This window comes from Lithobates pipiens, unplaced genomic scaffold, assembly GCF_037356315.1.
Source record: "Lithobates pipiens isolate NorthernLeopardFrog02 unplaced genomic scaffold, aLitPip1_a1.2 Scaffold_16, whole genome shotgun sequence".
NCBI classification, from domain to species: domain Eukaryota; kingdom Metazoa; phylum Chordata; class Amphibia; order Anura; family Ranidae; genus Lithobates; species Lithobates pipiens.
In genome coordinates this window covers 613,749,117-613,775,428 of record NW_027507748.1, presented here as the reverse complement: position 1 = coordinate 613,775,428, position 26,312 = coordinate 613,749,117, and the positions used below count along the sequence as shown (strand labels likewise).

The window sequence follows — 26,312 nt, the reverse complement described above, 5'->3', positions numbered from 1 at the left end:
GTACCATTCCACTAATATAATCAATGTTATTTAATTTACCTGTCAGAGTGTGTGTGTGTTTGTTATTATTTTGTAAAGGAGGTATAACAATATGAAAGAAAACTACACTGAAAAATTATGTATTTTTTTCCCGGTTTAACTGCTGATGAAAACTTTTATTACAATTGCATTATATAATAAGATGCGTTATTAGGCCATTTTTCATAGAAACGTTTTTGAAATGTTTCACAGGTTCAAAGCCTAGAGACTTTAAAATCATTATATTTTGCAAAGGAGAGAAACAAGGCTAACAATAACACAAAGAAAAAAATAATAATTTAGACTCTCCCAACTCCATGTTAAATTATTTTTGGGTGGAGTTTCACTTTACATTTCCATAGGAAAATATTGTTCCTATTGTATTAAAATATTGCTCCTTTAACAGTCATCATCAGTCTTGAGAACCAGATATGAACACCCTGTTTATTGCAAATGACTAAAGTAACAGTTACAGCCTTATTGCTTAAAAGTCTTTATGGCTATCTCCTCTGATGGTCACCCTTTGAGTGTGAACGTTTTGTGCTCTTGCTTGAAGGTGGTGACCTGCTTTTTTCCTTTCTGGACTCCTCGCTCCTCTTATAGGGATGTGCACTGTGCTTTCTTGAATACCTCCTTTCCTGGCTGTGATCCCTGCTATCCTTCTCGTTGTGCGCTCTCCTGCTGCGTTTCTCCTTGTCCGACGGCAGGGTGTTCTTAATGGTGTTGATAAGAAAACGTTTGTTGGTGCTGGCTATAGGGCACTTCATCCTGTGGAACACATTTATACAACAAGTTGTAAAGACATTTTCTTAAACCTTCAAGATGAAACAGCAATGAGCTTGCCTTGTGCGCCACCTAGTGTACATTCTGAGAATACTGCTAAAAGAAAAAAGGCACTTTTTTGAATCTGAGAATTACAATATTTGAGAATAGTGGCACTCTCTCTAATATTGAAGTCTTGTTTTAAAATACTTATGGATAATAAGTGTAAACAAAACAGCTCAGATTATGCAGCAAAAGAAATATTTTGCAATGTATACAGTTTACCCACTAGGAGGTTGTCAGTGGTTAACGCTTAAACATCTATCAAAGACAGAAAGGATTTTAGGGCCGACCCTTTTTCAGCTTATCAGGCCTCATTTTACCTGTATTGACAGAAATATGACCTCTCCTGAAAATCCTAGTGTGGCAGTTCCCTGGAAAAAGCATAAGTCCTAATCCGCATAGTTCTTCTAGGTCGCTATACTGAAGTACCCCACTGGCAGGAGTATGTGTCCTACAATCCAGTTGTATATTCGGTAAGGTAATAAAACATTTACAATAACAAACTTCATAGAACCCACATTCCTTACTCAGCTTCCTGTAACCCCAAGTAAAGCAGTACACATAGGGATAGCCAGCATGGTTAGCCAAGTAGGGTTCTCTATTGCTTCCACTGTCCAATCAGCTGGCTGGGACAAGAGGATGACGCCATTGTTTTCCACAACTTAAGTAGATAATGTAGTGTCACCCTCCTGTGGTTGTGCAGTAAGTAGAAAAGCAGCTGAAAAGCTTCACATATTTTTCAGCAGTTTCTTACTTGTATTTGGCAGTTTAGCCAGGATTTAACCTTAAAATGAAAGCAAAAGAAAGAAAGAAAAAAAAAAAAAAAAAAAGAGAAGAGGAGAGAGTATCCTTTTGCCAGTGCGGTCAAACCTGGAATATGCTGACTTCATAAAATGTGCTGCAGGCTGGTGACAGGATGAGGGGGTTGAGTCCTTAAAGTGGAAATTTACTCGTAACAACAATGTTCTTTAGCAAGAAATATACATTCCACATTAATTATACAAAATTAGTGTGTGCTTTTTTTTTTTTTTTTTTTGACCAAAAATATGTAGCAGAAGACATATTGGCCTAAATTTATGAAAAAATTTGATTTACATTTTTATTGGATAGGTTTTATAAACACAAAAAAAAAAAAAAAAAAAAAAAAAAGAAGATATAAAACTTTATTTGGGTACAGTGTTGCATGACTGCACAATTGTCAGTTAAAGTAATGCAGTGTCATGACAAAAAATGGCCTGGTCATGAAGGGGGGGGGGTATCTTATAATTCTTCCAGAGGACAAGTGGTTAACCACTTCCCGACCAGCGCACGACGATGTACGTCGACAGAATGGCACGGGCAGGCATATTGGCGTACATGTACGTCCAATATTCGATGCCGCCCTGCCATCGGGTCGACGTAGATCGCGCTGGTCGGGACCCCCGTGAGTCCGGTCGCGGGACCCGCGGACTCGATCGCCGCGGGCATCCCCGCGATCGTCTCACGGAGCTGCCGAGTGGAGGAAATGCTGTATAAACAACATTTTTCCACTTTGCCTAGCAACTAGTGACGCTGATCTCTGCTCCATGTGATTGGAGCAGATATCAGTGTACACTAAATGAAAGCCCAACCCCCCCACAGTTAGTAACACACCCCTAGGAACACTTAACCCCTACACTGCCACCCACTGGTTAACCCTTTCACTGCCAGTGTCATTTACACAGGAATCACTGCATTTATATAGCAGTGATTACTGTATAAATGACAATGGTCCCAAAAATGTGTCAAAAATGTCCGATGGGTCCCCGACAATGTCGCAGTCACAATAAAAATCGCAGATCGCCGCCATTACTAATAAAAAAAATAAAAAAAATTATTAATAAAAATGCTATAAAACTATCCCTATTTTGTAAACGCTATAACTTTTGCGCAAACCAATCAATAATCGCTTATTGCGATTTTTTTTACCAAAAATATGTAGAAGAATACGTATCGGCCTAAATTGAGGGAAAAAAAATGTTTTTTTTATATATTTTTGGGGGATATTTATTATAACAAAGTAAAAAATAATGCGTTTTTTTCAAAATTGTCGCTCTATTTTTGTTTATAGCGCAAAAAATAAAAACCGCAGGGGTGATCAAATACCACCAAAAGAAAGCTCTATTTGTGGGAAAAAAAGGACGTCAATTTTGTTTGGGAGCCACGTCGCACGATCGCGCAATTGTCAGTTAAAGCGACGCAGTGCCGAATCGCAAAAAGTGGTCTGGTCTTTGACCAGCAAATTGGTCCGGTCTGAAAGTGGTTAAAGGGGTTCTGCACTCATAATAATATATTTGCCCATTCTGTTGCCTCTAGACCGTACATTTGATAATGCCACATGTTTTTTTTTTTTTTTTTATTAATCTACCTTTTGTAATTCGTAGTTTTTTTTATTTTCCTCCCCTGCGGCGATGGGCGGTCTCTTGCGGGGATCAGCATCATTTCCTGCTGAAGCCCGCACTGTCTCCTGGGATCTCGTCCAAGTAATCCCAGGAGACATTGCGGCTAATGCACCCGGAATCTCGCGAGATTTCGGCTAATACACCCTAAATCTCGCGTGATTTCGGCTATTACAGTCGAGATATCGTGGCGATACCTCACATGTGTGGTTTGTACACTGTTAATTTTCAGGCGTGACTTAAGTATGCATTTCCTTTGGTGCACAAGCACGGAGGGATGGAGCACTTTAAAAACAAAACAAAAAAAAACGTATTTTATTTAATTTATTTATTTGACGGGGCCGTGTAAAAACAAAAAAGTTCTGATCACTTTTATTGCCGTCACAAGGAATGTAAACATCTCTGGTGACTGTAATAGGCAGTGACAGGTACTCTTTATGGAGGGATCTGGGGAACCCAACAAAAACCCTCCTCTGCACTTGAAAGTATTCAAAAACGCAGAGATTGGCGTTTTTTGAATACTGTAGATTTTTTAAAACTGCCGCCGTTGTGACGTCTCTTCTGAGTTACTACATCAGAGACCCGAACAAAGCCAGAATCAGACGTGCCGGCTGGTGGCTCGGGTCTCCCGGTGGGAGGGGAGAGCCCGGGTGAGCCACAGAAAGCCAACCCACTCCTATAAAATTACTTTTTTTCTGGAAAATCCTTTTGGACCCCGTTTGAGCGAATGGAATACAGTGCCACGCTAGATTCCACCTCTTAGTTTATGAATGGTGGAGAGATATGTCAATAAGACCATGAAGTTAACCAACACGCATTTAGCTTCCCCTTTTCCCCAATCTTTCCTTTTGTTTGTCCTCTGCAACTTTCCCACCTCTCATTAGTTTTATCATGTTCTTCTGTTGGCTACCTAGTCCTCTATACAATTTCAGTATTTCCATTTTAAAAGAAAAATGCAAAAAAAAAAAAAATAGCCATATATCGTTTTCCTCAAGCAGGAGAAACAAAACTGAAAATGAAGGAAATAACTGACAAGTATCGTAGAACATTGGTTATGAGGAAACTATATTTAAACATTGGACTTGGTTGTAAGGAGCTTACAACCTATATAAAAGTTTGTGTTTCACCTTCTAAAACAGTGCGACCAAAACAGATATAGTATCTGTGCATATAGATTTTGTGATACTTTGTCACCGTTTCCGAACGATGCACACATTTTGCAACAAAGTGAGAAAGTGAGTGAAATGATATATAGGGCATCTCTTTTAGGTTTTTAAACATTTGGAGAGAGAAGAGGTTATTGGTCTAGGAGTCAGGATGGTGACTGCAGTAGTTAGAGGTAAGTGAGTAAAAGAATGAAAGACAATAAGACAGAAAAAAAAAAAAAGGAAGGAAGGGAGGGAGAGGAGGAGTAGAAGTGATGAAAAGAAAAGGGGGAAAAAAGGAAATATCATGGTGGTGAACAGACCGCAGAGTTTTATAGGTTGGTTAGGGTTCTCATTTGTGTTCTCTATACTTTCATGGATCCTATGCTGGATGTCTGGTCCTTTTGTTAGCTTACTTGTGCTGCTAGTTGTCCAACTTTCCCTTATATAGTTGATGCAGGTTACCTCCACTTTAACCACTTTGCAAAAATCGCTGCAGCTGTACGTTGCTAAATACCATTGTTATGCCAGCAGCTAACTGCAATAACCCTGGTATTTTCAGGAAAAGCAAGCATTTTCGCTTTAAGATATAAGTGGTCTCTGCAGTGGATTCACCGCAAGATCACCTTTATTGGTGGCGGCGGCGGAGACGATTGCGTCCACTTCCCTCACTGCTGAACGCCGAGGGGGGAAGATGGCCCCATCGGCTCCATAGCATTGGAGGGTGGAAGCGACGTCAAACGCCACTTTCGCCCAATGCTCTTAAAAGGAGAATTTTATTATTTATTTTTTTTCAAATGACTTATTACATTCTAGTGTAAATATGTGATCTGATCTTTTTGACCCCAGATATTTAAAGAGGTCCTGTCATGCTTTTTTCTATTACAAGGGATGTTTACATTATTTGTAATAGGAATAAAAGTGACCCAAATAAAAAATATAGCAACCCCTTGCGACAACCTTGCATACAGTGAAGTGAACTCATATGCGAGTAGCGCCCGCATATGCAAACGGTGTTCAAACCACACGTGAGGTATCGCCACGGTCGTTCCAGTGAGACCAATAATTTAAGCCCTAGACCTCCTCTGTAACTCAAAACTGGTAATCTGTAGAAATTTTTAAACTTCACCTATGAAGATTAAGAGTAAACGTTTGCCGCCATTCCACAAGCTGGTGCAATTTTGAAGCATGACATGTTGGGTATTAATTCACGCGACATAACATTATCTTTCACAATATAAAAAAAAAATTGGGCCAACTTTACTGTTGTCCAATTTTTTAACTCATAAAAGTGTGAGTGCAAGACCACTACACAAATGGGGTGTGACAGCAAGTATTGCAATGACTGCAATTTTATTCTCTAGCGTGTTTGAAAAAATAAAAAAAAAAAGGGTTCCAAGTAATTTTCGAGCAAAAAAAATATTTTAACTTGTAAACACTGAGTCTGAAAAATAGGCCCAGTCCTAAAGTGGTTAAATGTTTTATTGCCTCCCAAGTACTATTTGGGGAGATTTCCCTTGACTTCATAACCTGATGAATACACACAGTAAAATAATCTACCTGTAGCTTGGATAAAGACCGTAATAAAAGGTGTGGAAGAGGTTCTAAACCTCATCTATTTTACCTAATGAAAATGTGTTATTGCCATTAGCATTTCTTTTGGAAAATTCTTCTCACTTCCAGGTCCAGTGACCACACCAGAAGAAGAGAGATGCTTTTTTCCCCCCAAAAGAGACACAGACAGCTGTAACATAGGAGTGGGTCCACCCTTCCACACTCTATTTGACGTTGTTGTGCCTGAATTAAGGGTTTTTAAAAGAAACCACAATAACAGACTCAACACAAACATATCATGCTCAATGTACATCATACTGAATAAATAAATAATACAGTGAACAGAATTTGGGCACATTGAGTCTGCTAACAAAATACTTCACAGTACCAGAAACTAAAGTGGTCTTTTATAGCTGGTTGAGAGTATGTGAACAGTTTAATGTCCATAGCCTAAGCACAGGTTCACTTTAAAGGCCAATTACAGTAAAAGTAAAAACCATCCCTTCCAAGGGGGGATGCCCCTGCACTGCAACACTTAACTGCTTGCTTACACCTACAGGATGGAAAAGCAGTTTTACTTACTTGATCTTCCCCTCCTCTGGCAGGCTGCAATCCCCAATGCTCTAGAAGTTAACCATCTCTTTACGCTCTCACATCCAATGTAGGGCTAAGGGCCCTGCATCAGACTTGATGCCAGAGGACATCCGATCACCAGCTCGTAGGAGAGAAGAGGCTTCGGGTGGTGATCTTACAGCAAGAAGAGCCTACAAAAGCATGGAATCAAGTGAAAGTGCTTTACCGGGTCCTCTAAACATAAACTAGCAGTTGACCCTTGCAGCACAGAGCAGCCCCAATGTAAAGGGAGGATTTTTACTTTCCCCAGGGTTTGGCTTTAATAGCGCATCTTCAGTTTAAAAAGGGGCAGGCAGCACCACATATTCTTGTTGATCAAGGTAAAATATATCTTACATGCCAAAACTGCCTTATTGGCATTACATAAAAATAAAGCACTAGGATATTTCTACATACCAGCCCATTGGTCCCATAGTCTCAGCACGATCTTTTCCACGCTGTGCTTCTTTAAGAAGCTCTTCAACTGCTTTCCTGCATAAGAAAAACAACAACATATTGACTCAAACGGAGAGAAAGTCAAGAATAAATACATAAATTCTATTGAAGCTTGAACAGAAAAGAGATGTTGCAGTGTGGAAGCGTTATCAGTTCATATTGGTGTTCAATCAAATCAGAGAAGACTGTGTCCCCTGCTGTCTGGAAGACAACAGTTATCTGATCATATGTAACAGAACATTGCTAAGAAACAGCATGCAGGAGATGAAGACAAAATGCGAAGAATATTGATACTACAACCTGCAAAGGTTAATGGGAATCGAAAATACAATTGTTTATAGATATTAATAATTTCATATAGTTCTTTACTGATTGTGTATCAACTTAAAGTATTTTTTTCCTTCCTGTGCTGTAATATTAAAGTGGAGTTCTGATAAAAATAAAAATAAATAAAAGTCAGCAGCTACAAATACTGCAGCTGCTGACTTTTGATAATCAGACACTCACCTGTCCCAGGATCCAGCGCTGCGGGGGTGCGAAGCCCCGCTCATCCCCCTCCTCTCTGAGGCAACGGCATTGTAAGGGTGGGCGCCCGGCTGTGGCTTCACAGCCGGACACCAAATGCACATGTGCCAGGCCGCACCGTGACGGGCAATCATCTGGGACCTGTGAAGTGTCCCAGATGATTGCCGATTGGGGGGGGGGGGGGTTGAGCTCCCTTCCGGTGCTGCGGTGCGCCGAGAGGAAGTGGGAGCTGGGAACCTCTGAAAAAAAAATGACATGCCAAATGTGGCATGTCAGGGGGGTCACCTTACTTAAAGTGGAAGTTCCATTTTTGGGTGGAACTCCGCTTTAAAGACTGGTATCAATGGGGTAGTAAAGCCTGCTTTATTTTTACCTACAGGTAAGTCTATAATAATAAGGATTACCTGTAGTTAAAATTAATATTCACCCTGCATGTAGCCTGCAACATCACTGGCGCATGCGCTCTAAAAGGTCTGGCATACCTTGCCTAACTTCTGAGCTTCGTGCCGGAACCGAGGGCTCCCGCACACATGCGCAGGAGTGACATTGTCCAATCACACACGTGAACCTGGAAGAAAGACCATTGAAACATGTCAGCCCTTTCAGCTGTGACATTGCACTGCGGGAGGGCTTTGTTCTAAAGCAAGTATTCCATAATGCGCTAGTATGACATACAGGTGTTTTTTATTTTTTTACCAGATGTGGTTTACAATTGTGTTAAAGAGGATCTTTAGTACCCCCCCCCCCCCCCAACAAAAAGCATGTAAAAAAAAGTTAGAAAGTCAGCAGCTACAAATATTGACTGTAGCTGCTGACTTTTATTAAAAGGACACTCATCTGTCCAAGGATCCAGTTCTGTCCTTACCCGGGATGGTTCTTTGCCACTCTTGGGGCCCCCAGAGCCACCATGTCTAGTGTGGGAAGCCAGCTGTGACTCCTTGCAGCTTCCCATTGCACATGCACGAGTTGCACTGCACTTTGGGAATGGTTCCACAGCCTTCTGGGACCTGTGATGTGTCCCAGAGGGCTGCTAGGCATGTTGACTTGGTATCAGCATCTTAAATTTCCCTGTATAGCAGCAATCAGACCCATAGGAGAAGTGCTACATGCCAATGTTGACAAGGAATATGCCGATAGGAAAAAAGGGCAGAGTGAGCATAAAAGAGAAGCTCATCGGTCAGAAGGCTCAGGACACTACTGAAGTCTACAACTAACAATGAAGGCAATGTTATCCACCTGGCTTTGCTGTGTGGATGAGCTGTGTAAATCAAAGAACTGGGTAGACAAATACAAATCTCTTGGCAGGTAAAATAGCTCTTTTATATGCATTTCATCATGTGTATTTAACTATTTATCAGTATGCCTGGAGTTCAGCTTTGAAATGTTAAAAGAGGAAGTTAATTTCAATCTTTAAATTTTACCTATAGATAAACCTATAAATAAGGCTTATCTATGGGTAGTAGAAATATCTCCTAAGCGTACGCCGTTTAGGAGATATTTACAGTACATGCAGCCAGTGATATCACTGGCGCATGCGCTCTGAAGGGAAGGCCATCCGTGCCACTCTTTCAGAGCCCTGTGTCATGACCGGGGGTCACAGCAGCTCCCACATTTCGTTTACAGGAGTTTTTACTTTTTGGCTATATGGGGAAAATATAGGGAAAAAAAAAAAAAACACTTCTAAAATGCAAACGCAGCATTTGAAAATGCGGCAAAACAGATGTTTTAAACTTTGGTTACTATCGGTTTTAGTTAAATCATTCAGGAGAGGTTGTAAAAACATCCCGTGTACATGAAGACTAGTAAACGCCTGCAACATGCTTCTAGAACACCCATAATGCGCTTGCAAAACTCTTCAAACAAAATGCCAAAAAAAAAAAAAAAAAAATCGCTCTGCTCAGGAGTGAGCAGAGCCTTAGGTCAGAAAAATACATAGTTTTTTGTTTTTGTTTTTTTAGGAAGCAGCCAGTCTGATGACCAATCAGGCAGCGAGTTGAGCCCATGGAAACCAAAATCAACCACACACATGCGTACTGGAAGAGCACGTCATACTGTGCAGAAGTTATCCAACATACTCAAAAGAGCACAATCCTGAAGCAGTGGAGTTTATCTCCAGTAAAGCTAGAATGCAAAATCAGGCTCACTTCTAGAAACCAATCAGCTTACGTTGCCAAAACTTAACTGAAAAACCTGAGGCTAAAAGCTGATTGGCTACCATGCACAGCTACACCAGATTCTGAGTGCACCAGTTTTGTTCACTCTATGCCAGTATGCTGAATGGCATGAGGGGCTCATAAGTGCTTTGATTGCCTTCAGCAAGAGTTGGCGATGATCATTATGTCTATTGGTACCTCTGAGTCCACAGAGCCATTAGTGTTCTGCACATGTTAAGTGTCAAGGCTGCTCACTGCATTGCCATACCTACTGAAGCAAAATGAGAAATGCGTAAATGTTAGAGTCCAACTCCAGGAAAAGTAACAAAGCTCTTTGCAATGGGGCCGCCCATACATTGCAACAATTATGCTGAGGAAACGGAAAAGGAGTTTTACTTACGAGATCTTTCTTTTCTCCCCTATGCGCCAGCAGTGGACTGTCCCTCTGCCTCTTCCCTTCCAGTGCAGGGCTATAGGCCCTACATTAATCTTGAGGACATTAGAGGACACCTGATCGCCTTGTCATAAGGGAGAAGAGGCTGTGAGGACCACCCTTGTAGTAAGGAGGAGCCTGCAGAAGCAGAGGATCAGGTAGGCAAAAATGCTTTGCGGTCCCCTACACAAGAAGAAGAGGGCATCACCTAAGCTTTGATTTATACAATTCGTTGGCCCTTTCAATACCAATTTCTCATCGCTAGGCTCTTGTATTTAAAAATAATATATATAAAATATTTTTTTTTCACCCTCAATTTTCAAAAATGATTTGCATAAAAAGGTACCGTAGTTAAAAATTCAGTGTGAGTTATGGGGCCACCCAGAGGAGAAACAAGAGTCTACCCTCACTGTATGATCCTTTGGACACGTTACATACTTTAGTTCCATTTAGGCCCCTTTCACACAGGCTTTCTGATCAGGTCCATCTGTCAGTTTTTCAGGCGGACCTGATCACAGTCTCCATTCACCTCTATGGAGTGGCGGATGTCAGCGGTGACATGTCCGCTGACACTGCTATCCAATCGCAGAACGAAGGTGACCTTATTTTCCATGTTTCTGGTGGATCGGATGAAAACAGACAGGCGGTCATCCGTTCTCCCCCATAGAGGAGAGCGAGACTCCAACAGATCTGTCTCAGCACAGTGAGCGTAGACAGACCCGTCATCCACCTGCTCAATGGGGATAAAGTGGATCAATTCCCCGCTAAGCAAGCAGACAGGCCAGTGAGAAAGGACTCTTACCGTTAGACCAGGGATGCCTAATCATTTACTACTGCAAAAGATTATTTTTTTTACCATCTTTTACCACTTCAGTAACACTGAATTGCCATACGATTGACACAAAAAGCCAAATTTCCCCAAGTATGGGGTCAGGTGTGCTATTTAAATGGGCAATCTCATTCTGATTTATCAGTGCTATGAACAGAAATAGAGTTTTATGGGCACAGCACACATTTTCATTTTATAACAGCAATACAAACAATAGTTGTTTTTTTTAATTCAATCAAAGCTTACTTTCTAAACTTCTTTCATATTGTGAGTGCTGCCTGATGGCTGGCGATTGCTTTCCAGAACTTTGTTTTCCCTCCATGCTTTGCAACTTCTCTGTTGTTTACTTTCAATGTCTAAGGACTATATATCCCATGGTACATTGCCGCCCGCAAGCAGTGATTCCTGTACTGACTCCTCCTCCTGAATCTCCTCCCATGGGCACTGCTGAAATCACCGACAAGGCTGAGTTCACACAGAAGCAGTGCAGGAAACCACATGTGATTGGGACAGGAAGCGCACCGCAATCACTGCAAGTGATTCTTTGCAGAGCGATTTGAGTCCATTCATTTTATACAAGCTCAAATCGCACCACAAAATGTATTGGGCTTGGGTATCAGCATTTTTTTACGAATACTTGTGAAAATACTCAGCATCGGCACTGATACCGGTATCAATAGCAGTGTGATCATAGTGGAAAGGAATGATAATTTTAAATATTGAGCTCAGACATGCTTTAGAGTGACACTAAACTCAATTTTAAAAATTTAAGTTAGACTTCACTTATTTTCCAATAGTCTTTCAGGACAGCACCCAAGAGATCATGGCTCCTCCCACAACAGGAAACACCTCATCAAAAGCTATACAGGTACCAGCTTTCTCTGTCCAACTCACTGCCAAAGCTCTTATAGAATGAGCACGAATACCAACTGGACCCTCTTGACCTGAAAAGTAATAGACTTAGCCATTCTCAACCATCTGGCAATGGTTCCCCTGGTAGCTAGTCTTCTTTTCTTACTACCAGCAAAACAAATAATGCATTTGAACGCCTAACGTCCATAGTGGCTTCCAGGTAAATTAAGACTGCGCTCTTAACATCCAAAGTAAGAAATTCTTCCTTCTTTCCCGATGGATTTGAGCAAAAACGTAGGAAGTATAATCTCCTGAGCCTGATTTTGGACCGGTTTTCAGATCAATTCTGTCTGTAAAAATAGAAAAAGAAATGGCTCACTGATCGACAAGGCTTGAAGTTTCCGAATTCTTTGAGCGGTTATAGCAACTATAAAAAAAAGCATCTGATCACTGCCGATCTGGATCGGCTGAAGAATCTAACCACTAAGGGCTCTGAGGAGATAGGTTTCTCTAAAAACATCCCCAGCACTGCAACATGAAAACCTGAGGGTAGGAGTTGAAAGCTTTCCAGACTTTGGAATAAATTGCTCTGGTAAAACTTTCTGCTAGATAGATAGAGTAGCAACCAATCTATCCAAGAATCCCTTCTTCCTCAAAAGTTGCTCTTCAGAAGCCAGGCTGAGTTTTAACTTTGCTACCTCCTAGTGAAATAGAGAGCCCTGTATCGGCAGGTACTGTCTCACTCTCAATGCAAGGTGCCAATATGGTTTGATCTGCATCTGAACGGATGAAAACAAAGCTCTTTGGCCCAAACGGAGTGATAAGGATTACTGTTGTATCCTCTTTCTGGATTTTTCTTATGACCTGAAGAATAAGCTGAAAAAGGGGGGGGGGGGGAGGGGTAACAGAGGTGAAACTTTGAACTGTGCACAAGGGCTTATAACCCCAGGGATGGGTCAGTTCTGTTCAGGGAGATGAAGGGACTTGTGCATTCTCTACAGTCGCAAAGAGAGCCATCTGTGCCTGTCCCCATTTCTAGATGATCAAATGAAAGATTTCTGGGTTCAAACCGACACTCTGCTTTGTATACCTGGTTTCTGCTGAGAAAATCCGCTGACTTGTTTAGAGTCCCTCCAAGATGGACCATGAACAAAGATAGAATATGGAACTCTGCCCATTTCAGAATACTTCCCGCTAGACCCTGAAGAACTCTGCTTCTGGTGCCTCCCTGTTTATGCAAGTCACCAATGTGGCATTTTCAGACAGGATCTGTACATGAAATCCCTGAACTTCCTTTAAAAATGTCAGCAGGGCCATCGCTACTGCTTTCAGTTACCTCCAATTTGAGGATCTTACAGCTTCTTCTGTGAACCATGAGCCCCCCAGCCCAAGGAGTTGGCATCTGTTATCCTTACTTGGACTGGGAAGGACCACAGCAGACCTGCTGAAACCCTTGTCTGGTTCTTCCACTAACAAAGACTCCTTTTTACCGAGGTGGGGATCTTCACAAGTGAATCCAGCGAATCCTGCTGGTGATCCCAAGCTTTTGATAAGAAACTCTGCAGGGGTCTGAAGTGAAGTCTTGCCCACTGAATTGCAGGTATGGAAGAAGTCAGGGTTTCCAAGGCTGACATGCCTTTCCTGATGGGCAGGAGCTGACTGGACTGCAACAGAGACACTACTTCCAACAGCTTCTCTCTCCTTTTCCTCTGGAAGAAAAATTCTTAGCTCCACAAGTTGATACTGTACCCCAAAGAAGAACACCTCCTGCGAGGGAATCAGATTTGACTTCTGAAGGTTTAGGATCCATCCTATGGACTCTAGGTGAGCACGAGCTCTGGCCAAGTTCTGCTAAGGCATCTCTCTAGTTCGAGCAAAAAAAGAAGATAGTCTAGAAAAGGAATCACAGAGATTCTGTCAAGATGCAAAAGGTGCCGATGCTTCAACCATCACCTTCGTAAACACCCTTGTGGCTGATGACAGGCCAAATGGAAGTAATCTAAACTGTAGGTATAGCACTTTTTTCTGTACATTCAATCACAACCTCATATTTTTGGGACCTGGTGGCAATAGGTATGTGGAGATAAGCATCCTGTAAGTCGACTGATGCCATGTAGCACCCCTGGTTCAGGTGGTTTTTGACTAAGATAGAATCCATTTGAAATCTTCTGCACTCTACCAAGTGATTTAGCACTTTGAGATTTAGAAGGAGACCGAACTTTCCTGAGGGTTTCTGAACGAGGAACACATGCAGGTAGAAACCCCGTAAGAACTCCCTTGGAGAAACCGGAACAATGACTCTATGAAATCCGAGTTCCTGAAATAGGGACTTCTTGGAGAGAACATTGGATGGATTTCTTGGAGTATTTGTCACCAAAAATCTTCTTGGAGTATCTTCCGTGAATTTGATCACATAACCCCTGGGAGAACATGTTTAAAATAAACTGGTTTAGTGTAATGCTTCTCCACTGTGGGAGAAACTCCTGGAGCCTTCCTCTGACTGGGAGGAAGGAGTCACTGCGCCTTTCCGGAAGTCGCAGGAGGATTGAAGAGCACTCCACTCCTACCTTTGGGCTTTTGGAAGGACCGTGGCTTCTTTTTCCCCTGCATTTTATCTTCTTTCTGACCCAAAAACGAAAAAAAAAAAATACACTTGCGTGTCTGAACCATCTTTTTCTTGACCGGATATTCTAGTTCTTATACAAAACAGCAATCCCCTGCAAAAGGGATAACACACAACCTGTTTTTGAAACGGCATCTCCAGGCCAGGTCTTTAGCCATAGGGCCCTCGTAGCAGCGTTTGTTAGTGCCGCGGACCTAGCCGACATACGTATAGACTCTGCTGAAGCATCAGCAATATATGCCACTGCTGCAGATAAGGTTGCAAAGGAATTTAGAATATCCTGTTTCGGGGAATCCACTGTAATAGGAGATTTGATCTGTTGCCATAGCCAGATTCAGATTGTTCATAAATGATTGCCAGGCTCTTTTAAGAAGTAGATCCATCCTCTTATTCATGGGCTCCTTTAGCATGCCCATATCTTCAAAAGCAAGGTTGGTCAACCTTCGAAATCTGCAAGAAGGCCGAATCTAAGTTTTGGAACTTTGTTCCAGATGGGAGTCAGGATTTTCCTCTTGTTATGGGTCCGTACAAAGAATGGTTTCTTCTCCGGCTCCAGACATTTTTTTTTTAATCATGTAACATTGACATAAAAGCACACACACAGGTTGGAATTGATGGACTTGTGTCTTGTCAACCTCACCAACTATGTAACCATGTCTGCAATGATCAAATGGACTGGAAAAGTGCAGCCTTTGGAGTATCCTAGACCTTTACACATATGGTCATGCAAGGAGAGCTCCTTTTTCTCTTCCTCTATACCCAAGGTAGCATGGCTCACTTTAAGGAGCCCCCCACCTCTTCAAGGGACATTTTGTACTTGGAGGACACGGCATGCCACAGATGTAAAATACCCAGGTACACTAGGAAAGGACCTCCTAACCTCCCTGTTTCCAAGCAAAACCCATCACCACAACCAATTCCTTTGTTTAAAAGGTGGAGGGGTGGTGATAACCCAGAGGAGAAAACGGCTCACAGTAAAACTGGAACTCAGTCCCTTACTTTGGCCTTGCTGATGCACTGGCTTGTCCCCTCATCTGTCGAACTTTCCTCCATTGCAAAGCACACTGTGGTCACGTGGCTGAAAGAAAGCCAGTTCCAGGATTCAAAAATGCTGCCACGCTGACCTGGAACCAGACATTAAATGCTTCAGGTGACCCTGCCCTATCCCCCTGTACATTGCAGCCTGAAACAATGCCGCTCTCCTGACCCGGAAGTGCCGCCTCTTCCTGTGCACTGCACTGTATATGGCCAAGGGCTCTCCCTGGCCACCAGAACAATGGCAGCTGCTCAGTCTAACACCTCAGCTGTCCCACAATGCAGGAGGCAAGCAGGGGTCTCCGCACGACCACAGTACATCTGACAAAAAAAAAAAAAATGGGCAGCACAGAAATCGCCCTGAGCATGGAAGGGGAAGAGAGCCCACGGGCATAATCCAGCATAAAAATAACAGGTGAGAACCTCTCGTCTCCCAGAATAGCCTTGAGAGATCATGGCTTCCACCAGAGGTGTTCCTACCGGCTGGAGGAAACAAAAAACTAAAGGAAGCTGGGTGGAGACCTCCCGTTCAAATCTTTTGATGATGAGGCATTTCCTGTTTTGGGAGGAGCCATGATCTCTCGGTTGCTGTCCTGAAAGAGGTTTTGGGAAAACTTCCATACAGGTATGTATTCTTAACCTAAAAGTTACCTTTGATTGCTCTCAGCCTCCTCCAAAATGTTTTAGCTGCTGTTATCAGACTTCCTGTTAGATGGCGGCTATGTTAATTTTCTGTTGTTTCACTGTATATACTAACAGTCAGCCTCTCTTGCTTGCTCCTGAGATGGACTAAGGCAAGGGGTAGGCAACATGGGGCCCCCCAGCTGTTGTGAAACTAATTTTCCCATGAGGCATTGCAAGGCTGGCAGTTACAATTACTCTCAAAGGCATGATGGGCCTTGTAGTTCTGCAACAGCTGGAGGGCCCCAGGTTGCCTACCCCTGGACTAAGGTTTATGGGATGTATAGAGCAGTGCACATGACCGCAACTAACAAGCATGGCTTGTTCCTAACAAACGGACGTGGGGATGGGGGGGGGGGGGGGGTTCAGGAGCTCACAAAGGATGTTACAAGGAGGCAGAAAAACAAATTTCATGAAAAATAGGTTACAGTGCTGCAGTATTATTTACACCTTCCTTAATGCTGGATATTATAGCGCTTGCTATACTTGCAATGTTGTGGCTCTCACACAGAAGCCATACTGTTTATCTGCCCCTACTCCCCAGTCCATTCTGTGATCCAATCACAAACTACAAGTCCTTCTGTGAATGGATAATGGAAGAGGTGAGCCAGATAAATTACAGAATGACTGCAAAATTACAGCATGGCTTTTGTGTATGAGAGTTACAGGTCTAATAGTTGCAGCACCAGAAGTTCATCAACAGCTATACTATCCGGAATACAGGCGAGTATAAATAATAAAGAAAAATAAGCAATCATGGAGGTAGCATATGCCTCATGGGAATTAAAGAACTATCACCAGAAAATAATAGTTTGCCTATTCACCTGGGCAAAGACCTAGTACAAGTGCATTATTGTGTTGTAGCCATTTAAAACCTGGATGTTAAATAAAATAAATGTTTCTTATTTGCCATTGTTGGCTGTAGCTCCACTCCCAGCTTACAAATATAGGTGTTCCCATGGGGGAAGCTTACAGCCAGCACCAAGCCCTTCTCTATTCTGCAGTGCAGCCTCCTCATCTCTCTCATTTAGTACACCATGGGGTTGATTTTACTAAAACTGGAGAGTGCAAATCTGGTGCAGCTCTGCATAGAAACCAAACAGCTTCCAGGCTTTTTTGTTAAAGCTTAAAGCCACCCAAAAATGGAACTTCCGCTTTAAGTGAAGGGTACCCCCCTGACATACCACATTTGTTAGGTCATATTTTTGGGGGGGTGGATAACCTATTTTTAGGGGCATCCAGCTCCCTCCTCAGGCTCCTTCTGTGCAATCTTCTGGGACACGTCACAAGTCCCAGAAGATTGCCCAGCCAATCACATAACGCAGTGTGGCTCGCGCATGCGCAGTGCATGCCCTGCTGTGAAGCCCAAGCTGGGCACCCTGTCACAATGCCGGCGCTGAGGAGAGGGGCTTCATTCGCCCGCATCACTGGACCGTGGGACAGGTGAGTGTCCAATTATTAAAAGTCAGGTTGTGGAGGCTCTAGGTGCACTGCCTGTCACATCTCTTCCTCTCTTGTCTTGAGCCGTCACTCAGATACCCATTTGTTGATCAGTGTTGTGGGAAAGCTAGGTGGGTGGCCAGGGTAGCTATCCAACAATACAGCTCAGCAACCCCTGCACGGATTTCAGACAGGGGCGAGTGCTATGTGCACAGGATCCCCTTGGAAAGGGGTTCTTCCCTTCTGGCGATTATTCTTCACGTACCCTTTACCCAGCAGATTTTACTATTAAAAAAAAAATATATATATATGCCTGCAGGTCTGCTTAACCAGTTGCCGACCGCCGCACGCCGATGTACGTCGGCAGAATGGCACGGGCAGGCATAAGGGCTTACATGTACGTCCCTTGCCTCCCGCGGGTCGGGGGCCCGATCGGGCCCCCGCCCGGTGCCTGCGGCGGTCGGTTTTCGTCCGGGAGCGATCCGGGACGAGGGGGCGGCCATTCATTCATGGCCACCCCCTCGCGATCGCTCCCGACAAATAGAAATCCCCCGTGACATCACTTCCTCTCCTGTAATGTAAACACAGGAGAGGAAGTGATGTATTCTCTCCTCCGTGTCGGTATTTTTCGTTCCGACACGGAGGAGAGCGGATCGGTGAGTTGCACCAACACTCTACACACACAGTAGAACATGCCAGGCACACTCACACCCCCCCTTTACCCCCCGATCACCCCCCCAATTACCCCTGCCCCCCAGTCACAGTGACACCAATGTCATTTTTTTTTTTTTTTTTGCATTGGTGTCATTTGTGACTGTAATAACTGTTAGGGCAGTTAGAGTTAGCCCCCTTTAGTTCTAATGTACCCCCCTAACCCCCCCAATAAAGGTTTAACCCCGTGATCACCCCCCGTCGCCAGTGTCACTAAGGCTGGGTTCACATTGCAGCGGTTTATGAGAACGAATGTGATTCGAACCGCACTGCAGTGCAAATCACATCCGATCTCTGTGCGATTCGAGTTCAGCCATTCGCCGCACCCGCCGCAAATTCGCACGGGACCCTTTTTTTGGCCCGCAGCAGAATCGGATCGCATGGGTGTTCACACCATGCGATCCGAGTTTGCAGATCGCACTGCGATATGCGAACTGATCTGGGGGTGTCAGTAACATTTCACTGACACTCCCAGCAGTTCGCATAGGGCAGTGTGAACTGCCGCCGGGAGGCATGCGATGCGGGAACCCGCCGCGGATTCGCGGCGTTTCCGCATCGCTCCAGTGTGAACCCAGCCTAATAAGCGATCATTTTTCTGATCGCCGTATTAGTGTCACAGGTGACGCTAGTTAGGCAGGTAGGTATTTAGGTTCGCCGCAGCTTTTTATAGCGCCAGGGACCCCCATATACTACCGCATAAAGCCCCCTGATTGCCCCCTAGTTAACCCTTTCACCTGTGATCACCATATAACTGTTACAGGTGACGCTGGTTGGTTAGTTATTTTTTTTATAGTTTCAGGGCACCCGCCATTTATTACCTAATAAAGGTTTAACCCCCTGATCACCCGGCGGGTGTCATTTGTGACTAATAACTGTTAGGGCAGTTAGGGTTAGCCCCCTTTAGTTCTAAGGTACCCCCCTAACCCCCCCAATAAAGGTTTAACCCCGTGATCACCCCCCGTCGCCAGTGTCACTAAGGCTGGGTTCACATTGCAGCGGTTTATGAGAACGGATGTGATTCGCACCGCACTGCAGTGCAAATCACATCCGATCTCTGTGCGATTCGAGTTCAGCCATTCGCCGCACCCGCCGCAAATTCGCACGGGACCCTTTTTTTGGCCCGCAGCAGAATCGGATCGCATGGGTGTTCACACCATGCGATCCGAGTTTGCAGATCGCACTGCGATATGTGAACTGATCTGGGGGTGTCAGTAACATTTCACTGACACTCCCAGCAGTTCGCATAGGGCAGTGTGAACTGCCGCCGGGAGGCATGCAATGCGGGAACCCGCCGCGCATTCGTGGCGTTCCCGCATCGCTCCAGTGTGAACCCAGCCTAATAAGCGATCGTTTTTCTGATCGCTGTATTAGTGTCACAGGTGACGCTAGTTAGGCAGGTAGGTATTTAGGTTCGCCGCAGCTTTTTATAGCGCCAGGGACCCCCATATACTACCGCATAAAGCCCCCTGATTGCCCCCTAGTTAACCCTTTCACCAGTGATCACCATATAACTGTTACAGGTGACGCTGGTTGGTTAGTTATTTTTTTATAGTTTCAGGGCACCCGCCATTTATTACCTAGTCTCACTAGTGTACCCCTAAATTTAGGGGTGTCTACTTTCCAAAATGGGGTCATTTGGGGGGGGTTTGTGCCATCTTGGCATTTTATGGCCTTCAAAACTGTAACGCCCTTAGAAAGCCTGAAGGCGGTGCTTGGTTTTCGGGGCCCCGTACGCGGCTAGGCTCCCAAAAAGTCCCACATATGTGGTATCCCCGTACTCAGGAGAAGCAGCAGAATTTATTTTGGGGTGTCATTTCACATATGCCCATGGCATGCATGAGCAATATATCATTTAGTGACAACTTTGTGAAAAAAAAAAAAAAAAAAGTTTGTAATTTTCCCGCAACTTGTGGCAAAATATAAAATATTCCATGAACTCAACATGCCTCTCAGCAAATAGCTTGGGGTGTCTACTTTCTAAAATGGGGTCATTTGTGGGGGTTTTGTGCCATCTTGGCATTTTATGGCCTTCAAAACTGTAATAGGTAGTGAGAAGTGAACTCAAAAATTTACGCCCTTAGAAAGCCTGAAGGCGGTGCTTGGTTTTCGGGGCCCCGTACGCGGCTAGGCTCCCAAAAAGTCCCACATATGTGGTATCCCCGTACTCAGGAGAAGCAGCAGAATTTATTTTGAGGTGTCATTTCACATACGCCCATAGCATGTGTGAGCAATATATCATTTAGTGACAACTTTGTGTAAAAAAAAAAAAAAAAATTTTTTTTTGTCATTATTCAATCGCTTGAGGCAAAAAAATAAAATATTCAATGGGCTCAACATGCCTCTTATCAATTTCCTTAGGGGGTCTACTTTCCAAAATGGGGTCATTTGGGGGGGTTTTGTACTAACCTGCCATTTTAGCACCTCAAGAAATGAGATAGGCAGTCGTAAACTAAAAGCTGCGTAAATTCCAGAAAACGTACCTTAGTTTGTAGATGTGACAACTTTTGCGCAAACCAATAAATATACACTTATTGACTTTTTTTTTACCAAAGACATGTGGCTGAATACATTTTGGCCTAAATGTATGACTAAAATTGAGTTTATTGGATTTTTCTAATAACAAAAAGTAGAAAATATCATTTTTTTTCAAAATTTGCGGTCTTTTTACGTTTATATCGCAAAAAATAAAAATCGCAGAGGCAATCAAATACCATCAAAAGAAAGCTCTATTTGTGGGAAGAAAAGGACGCAAATTTTGTTTGGGTACAACATTGCATGACCGCGCAATTACCAGTTAAAGCAGCGCAGTGCCAAAGTGTAAAAAGACCTCTGGTCATTTACCAGCAAAATGGTCCGGTCTGAAAGTGGTTAAAGAGGAAGTAAACCACAGGATTCATTTTTTTCTTCTTCCCTGCAAAGTAAAGACATAATGTGCTAGTATACATCGCATGCTAGTACATTATGGGAAACTTAACTGCAAACGAAGCCCTCCCCCGATGCGTTGTCACTGCTGGAGGTTGCTTCTATCTTCAGCCGTCTTTTTTCCGGGTCTGTGGACTCTGGCTGTGCGACTGGCTGAAGCCATGTGACATTACTCCCGTGGGAGCCACCGGTTATGGCAAAGGGCTCTGAAGGAACAACGCGGGTTGCTGTTCCTTCAGGAGCACATGCGCCGATGATGTCATCGACTGTATATACAGTAAATATCTCCTAAACAGTGCAGATTTAGGAGATATTTACAGTACTTAGGAGGTAGGCCTTAACTATAGGTACAATTCATGTATGGGAGTTTACAACCACTGTAAAGTATACATATATATCTGCAGTGATTACTTATCTCTCTTCAAAGCTCGAAGTGTTCTCGCTCTCTGGTGCTTAGCTCCTCTGTTATAGCACGAGTCACTTTTGAGAAGTTTTCACGTGAGATAAAATGTGTCAGGGAGCTCAGCACACAGCTTGTCTATTTAGAACAGTTATTCTGCTGAGTGGAGGGGGTGCGTTTCTTTTCTCACCTCGTACTATCTGTATGGCTGAACTCGCATCGCACAGAGATCGGATGTGATTTGCACTGCAGTGCCGTGCGAATCACATCCGGTTCTCGCTGCCGCATCGGTGTGGACCCAGCCTCAGGAAAGCACCTGGAGAGAGCGCAGCTCCACCCACTTCCCAGGAAACACTGCAGTCATTTCTTTAAAGCCTGGACACTTCCAACATGGTCTCAGTTGTAGCGTTTCCTCCAGCCATGGTGGAAGTGCTGCAGGGGACCAGGGGCGTGCTGCACTCTCTCCAGGGGGAGTAGGGTAGGAGCATACCTGTTTGTGCCTTTTTTTCTTGTCTATTACGGACAGCCCAACACCCCCCTTGATGGGTGGGGGGGTGTTCCGATGCCTCTCCACTACTCAAGCCTGGCGAGGGCAGAGGCCGATGGAGGTCCTGTGCCCATCTCCGCGCAAGAGGAGGCGCGCCAAGCTCGTCGTAATCTCCGCGCAAGAGGAGGCGCGCCAAGCTCGTCGTAATCTCCGCGCAAGAGGAGGCGCGCCAAGCTCGTCGTAATCTCCGCGCAAGAGGAGGCGCGCCAAGCTCGTCGTAATCTCCGCGCAAGAGGAGGCGTGCCGTCATCTGCGTGCAAGAGGTGTGCCAAGCGCATCACTCTCGCGTAAGAGGTGTGCCAAGCGCATCACTCTCGCGTAAGAGGTGTGCCAAGCGCATCACTCTCGCGTAAGAGGTGTGCCAAGCGCATCACTCTCGCGTAAGAGGTGTGCCAAGCATGTTATCTCCATGTGGGATGTGTACTAAGCATGTCTGTAAAACAAATCCTTCATCTGCAGGAATGAAGAATCCCTAACATTTCAGTACACATACAGACCCTGAGTCCTGTATACACACCGACACGTCATATACATATACTGTACACACTCCCCCTGACAATGGGAGCCTGTACAGGTCAGCCCTTCAGATCACGAAATCCCCTTTATATACACGGCGCCATGCATAATATAGTAATAATAACTCCTCACCGTTCCAGCTCGTCCGCCATAGTAACACGCACAGGAACTGCAACCCGGAAAAATAAAGGGAACACAGCCAACCAATGTGCAAACAGCCTTTGCCAACCAGCAGAGCAACTTCCGGCGTAGTGACGTTGACGAGTTTTGCGCGTTACATAAGATGCACGTGACTACAGCGAGGCTGTAGTAGGGAGGGGGGGACGAGGCTGTAATAGAGATGGGTGCTGGGAACCGGCAGCGCTGCTCCCATAGCTGGAAGTGCACGCCAGTGTTTAGTCTCAGTCCAGGGAAGAGATGTGATTATCTTCCAGGTAGCTTGTGATATTCCCACACGTAGAGCACATTTTATTCCCTCTTTTATACCAACAGGAGCTTTGGAAAGTGCTGCCTGAGGGCAAAGTCAAACATTTCCATAACTGCATTAAAGGTGCTCGTATGATTATGACAAAAAGTGCTTTTATTATAATGATGCTGAAGTTGGCTTCTTATTTAGGTTGGATCTTTATTCACAAGGTGACTATTTACTAAACAATCATCTGCAAAGTTTATAATAAAGTCATGAACTTTAACAACAATTCCATCTCCCTAACTGCCATGTATTTAAAGTGGTAATTCTGAATAATTTACTTTTTCTATATGAAAAACATCTTGGCTAGCCAGATGTGACTTGTTTTAATATAGTTTGTCATCCTTTTATTAGTTAAACTTCATTTTGTCCCGAGCCAAGTGATATAAGTCATGAAATATGGCACCAAAACTTGGCACCATGACAGCCATGCATTTCAACGGCAAATTCCGAATAAGTAGCCAAGCCATTCCTATATGAAAACCATCTTGGCTTACCCAAATTCCACTTGCTTTATACACATTGCGCATCCTACTATATGGAAAAGTTCAACTTTGATCAGAGCCAAGTGATATAAATCATAAAAATTGTCACCCAGACAGCCATACATTTCAATGGGAAATTCTGAATATGAAACCAAGTTTTCTTATCGTACATCACGGGACACAGAGTCATAGTAATCACTATTTGGGTTATAGGCCACCTTCAGGTGATGGACACTGGCATGCCCTGAATTAAAAAGTGCACTCCCTATATAACCCCTCCCACTGGTGGGAGTACCTCAGTTTTTTCGTCAGTGTCTATGGTGTTGGTCACAAGTAAAGATGTGCTGTGCTGAGCTCCACTGGAGAAATCTTTGCTGGGGCTAGCTATTCAGACAGATCCATTCAAGGTGTCTTTTTGGCCGAATTGAATGGTACCCGTTCCTTGTGTCTGAAGAAACAAGGTTTTTGCCTGTGAATGCTTCTCTTTTGAAAGCTGGACCCCGGAATCCAGTACTTTTTGGTATTAACACCATAAAGTTTGCTGCAGGTGTGCTATTGCAGGTCCAGGATTGTGGGTTTCCTCTAGGATCCCCAGCTCCTGAAGGTTTAACGGAATCCACGGTAAAGGGTGAAGATTGGGTCTGTTGGTTTACCACAGAAAGCCCTGCAGCTGGAAAGGTAAGTGGAGTATTTCTTGTTCAAAAGATTTATTTGTTTTAGAAATAATAAATAACAACAAATACAGAATATTTGACAAAACAAAAATATTAAAATATAACATTAAAGTATAAATGTTATATAAAAAAATAATTAAATACATAAATAAATATGCAAATAAAAAAAAATAAACACACTAAAAGAAGAGAGGGGTGCTCCATCATTTACAACCTATGGAGATGAATGCAAATTATAACTACAGATATCTAAGTAAAAAGGGAATAAAATACCAAGGAGGAATAATAAACATTCCAAAAAAATAAATAAAAAAAAAAGTGTGGTTATTATATAATCTAGAGAAGACTAGAGTATAACATTATTTATATCTGAAATGTCAGGAGCTCAATAAACTAGAAAAGACAGAAATATATCAATTTTACATATTTGAGCAAAACGAAATCCTGACCTTAGGTATACTTCAATATAAGATAACAAATACTGTAGTATAATTAAAGGTTTTTTGAAGAAGTATGGAAGAGAAAATGGTAAAAGGAGATGGGGACAGAAAGGAGGGGGAGATACAATTATTTAACTCCAGGTATAAATTATAGTTTATATAGCTAAATATTATACCAGAAAAAGAGAGAGAGAGAAAGAGAAAATATATATATATATATATATATATAAATTACCATGACAAGAGCGTTCGATTATCAAAATTATCTGACATATAGTATCTAATCCATGGTCTCCATATGTTATTGAATTTTGACAGACGATTCTTATCTAAAGCGTCCATTTTGGCATGTATAAAAGATTAAGTGGAGTATTTCTAAGAAAATTTTAAATTTTTCTTATGAATTGTCTCTTTTACAACCTTCTCATGCACTGCTCAGAGATCACCCAATCTTGTCTGATCTCAGAGGCTAAGCAGGGTCAGGCCTGGTTAGTACCTGTATGGAAAACTGCCTGGGAATACCAGGTGCTATACACGGTTCTGTGCACATTTTTGCTAACAAAATCAGCTAAACGCATGAATGCAGAACGCATGTCAGCGGAGGATAACCTTCATTTCACCATGCAGAAGCTCCTGGCTAGTCTTCCTTTGCGGTGAAACAGCTATATGAGAATGTTTGTTTGGATAATTCATCCAAATAAATTCTAGTGGGAAAAATACCCCCTTTTGCCATTTAAGTAAAGGAGTAAATATAAAAACAACAGATATCCGCGCTTAGGAAATAAAAGAACTGCAGCCTCCCTCGTTGAGAACACCACCTGAGTGGAGTCCAGAAATAATAAAACTCTAGTAAAGGGGAAGTGGCGCTGGTCAAAAAATAAAAATAGAACCTATGTGTAAATTCATATAAAAGAAGGTAAAATATAATATAATGATGTGGGTATTGCCAAGACTCCCTATAAAGTGAATAGTGCTTCAATCAAAAATAAATAAAACCAATATAACATTCAACACATGTTATAAGCAAAGGTATAAAAAATATTTTTCGTGTAATGCATCAATACACAAAAAATAATAATAAAGTGACAAGTGCTATTTCCTACGTGATTCAGTCCCGAAATGTGTGTGTGTATATGTATATGTATGTGTGTGTGTGTGTATATATATATATGTATATATATATATATATATATATATATATATATATATATATATATATATATATACACACACAAAATTTGTGTATTAAAATGAACTGGTCACAAAAAATATTAAATGGCAGTCTGTGAGCAGTGATCCGTGCACAAGTAAAATAAAGGTGAATCTTCAGTGCTCCCCTCTTGTGCCTGAACTCACCAGAGCGCCTCACCCCTGCAGGGGTAACTGGTAGGGATGGCCTTGCGGTTCGCCCGATGGTCGGTTCGTGGCAAATTTTGTGTGATCGCAATTCACCAAACCGGCGGACATCTGCTGCTGTTTGCGAGGCAGACATATGCGTTTACATTGTGAAAGAACTTTGACCCATGATGACACATCCATCATGGGGTACA

The 26,312-nt window shown here is 43.1% G+C and overlaps 1 protein-coding gene across 1 annotated transcript; it reads right to left on the bottom strand.

Moving 5' to 3' along the window:
- Nucleotides 1-448: 448 nt before the first annotated feature.
- Nucleotides 449-22,945, bottom strand: POLR1D (RNA polymerase I and III subunit D). The gene is made up of 3 exons (XM_077484069.1): nt 22,827-22,945; nt 6,989-7,063; nt 449-786 (listed from the first exon to the last, which is right to left on the bottom strand). The coding sequence occupies exons 1-3, from the start codon at nt 22,844-22,846 to the stop codon at nt 519-521; spliced, it is 363 nt and encodes a 120-aa protein (XP_077340195.1). The 5' UTR covers nt 22,847-22,945; the 3' UTR covers nt 449-518.
- Nucleotides 22,946-26,312: the final 3,367 nt, after the last annotated feature.

Bases quoted from the DNA above. Each gene is read 5' to 3' on its own strand.
- POLR1D (XM_077484069.1), bottom strand. From the start codon at position 22,846: ATGGCGGACGAGCTGGAACG. The intron at 7,064-22,826 runs GTGAGGAGTTAT...TTTCTTATGCAG, and splicing joins ATGGCGGACGAGCTGGAACG to GAAAGCAGTTGAAGAGCTTC. The intron at 787-6,988 runs GTATGTAGAAAT...TGTGTTCCACAG, and splicing joins ACTATGGGACCAATGGGCTG to GATGAAGTGCCCTATAGCCA.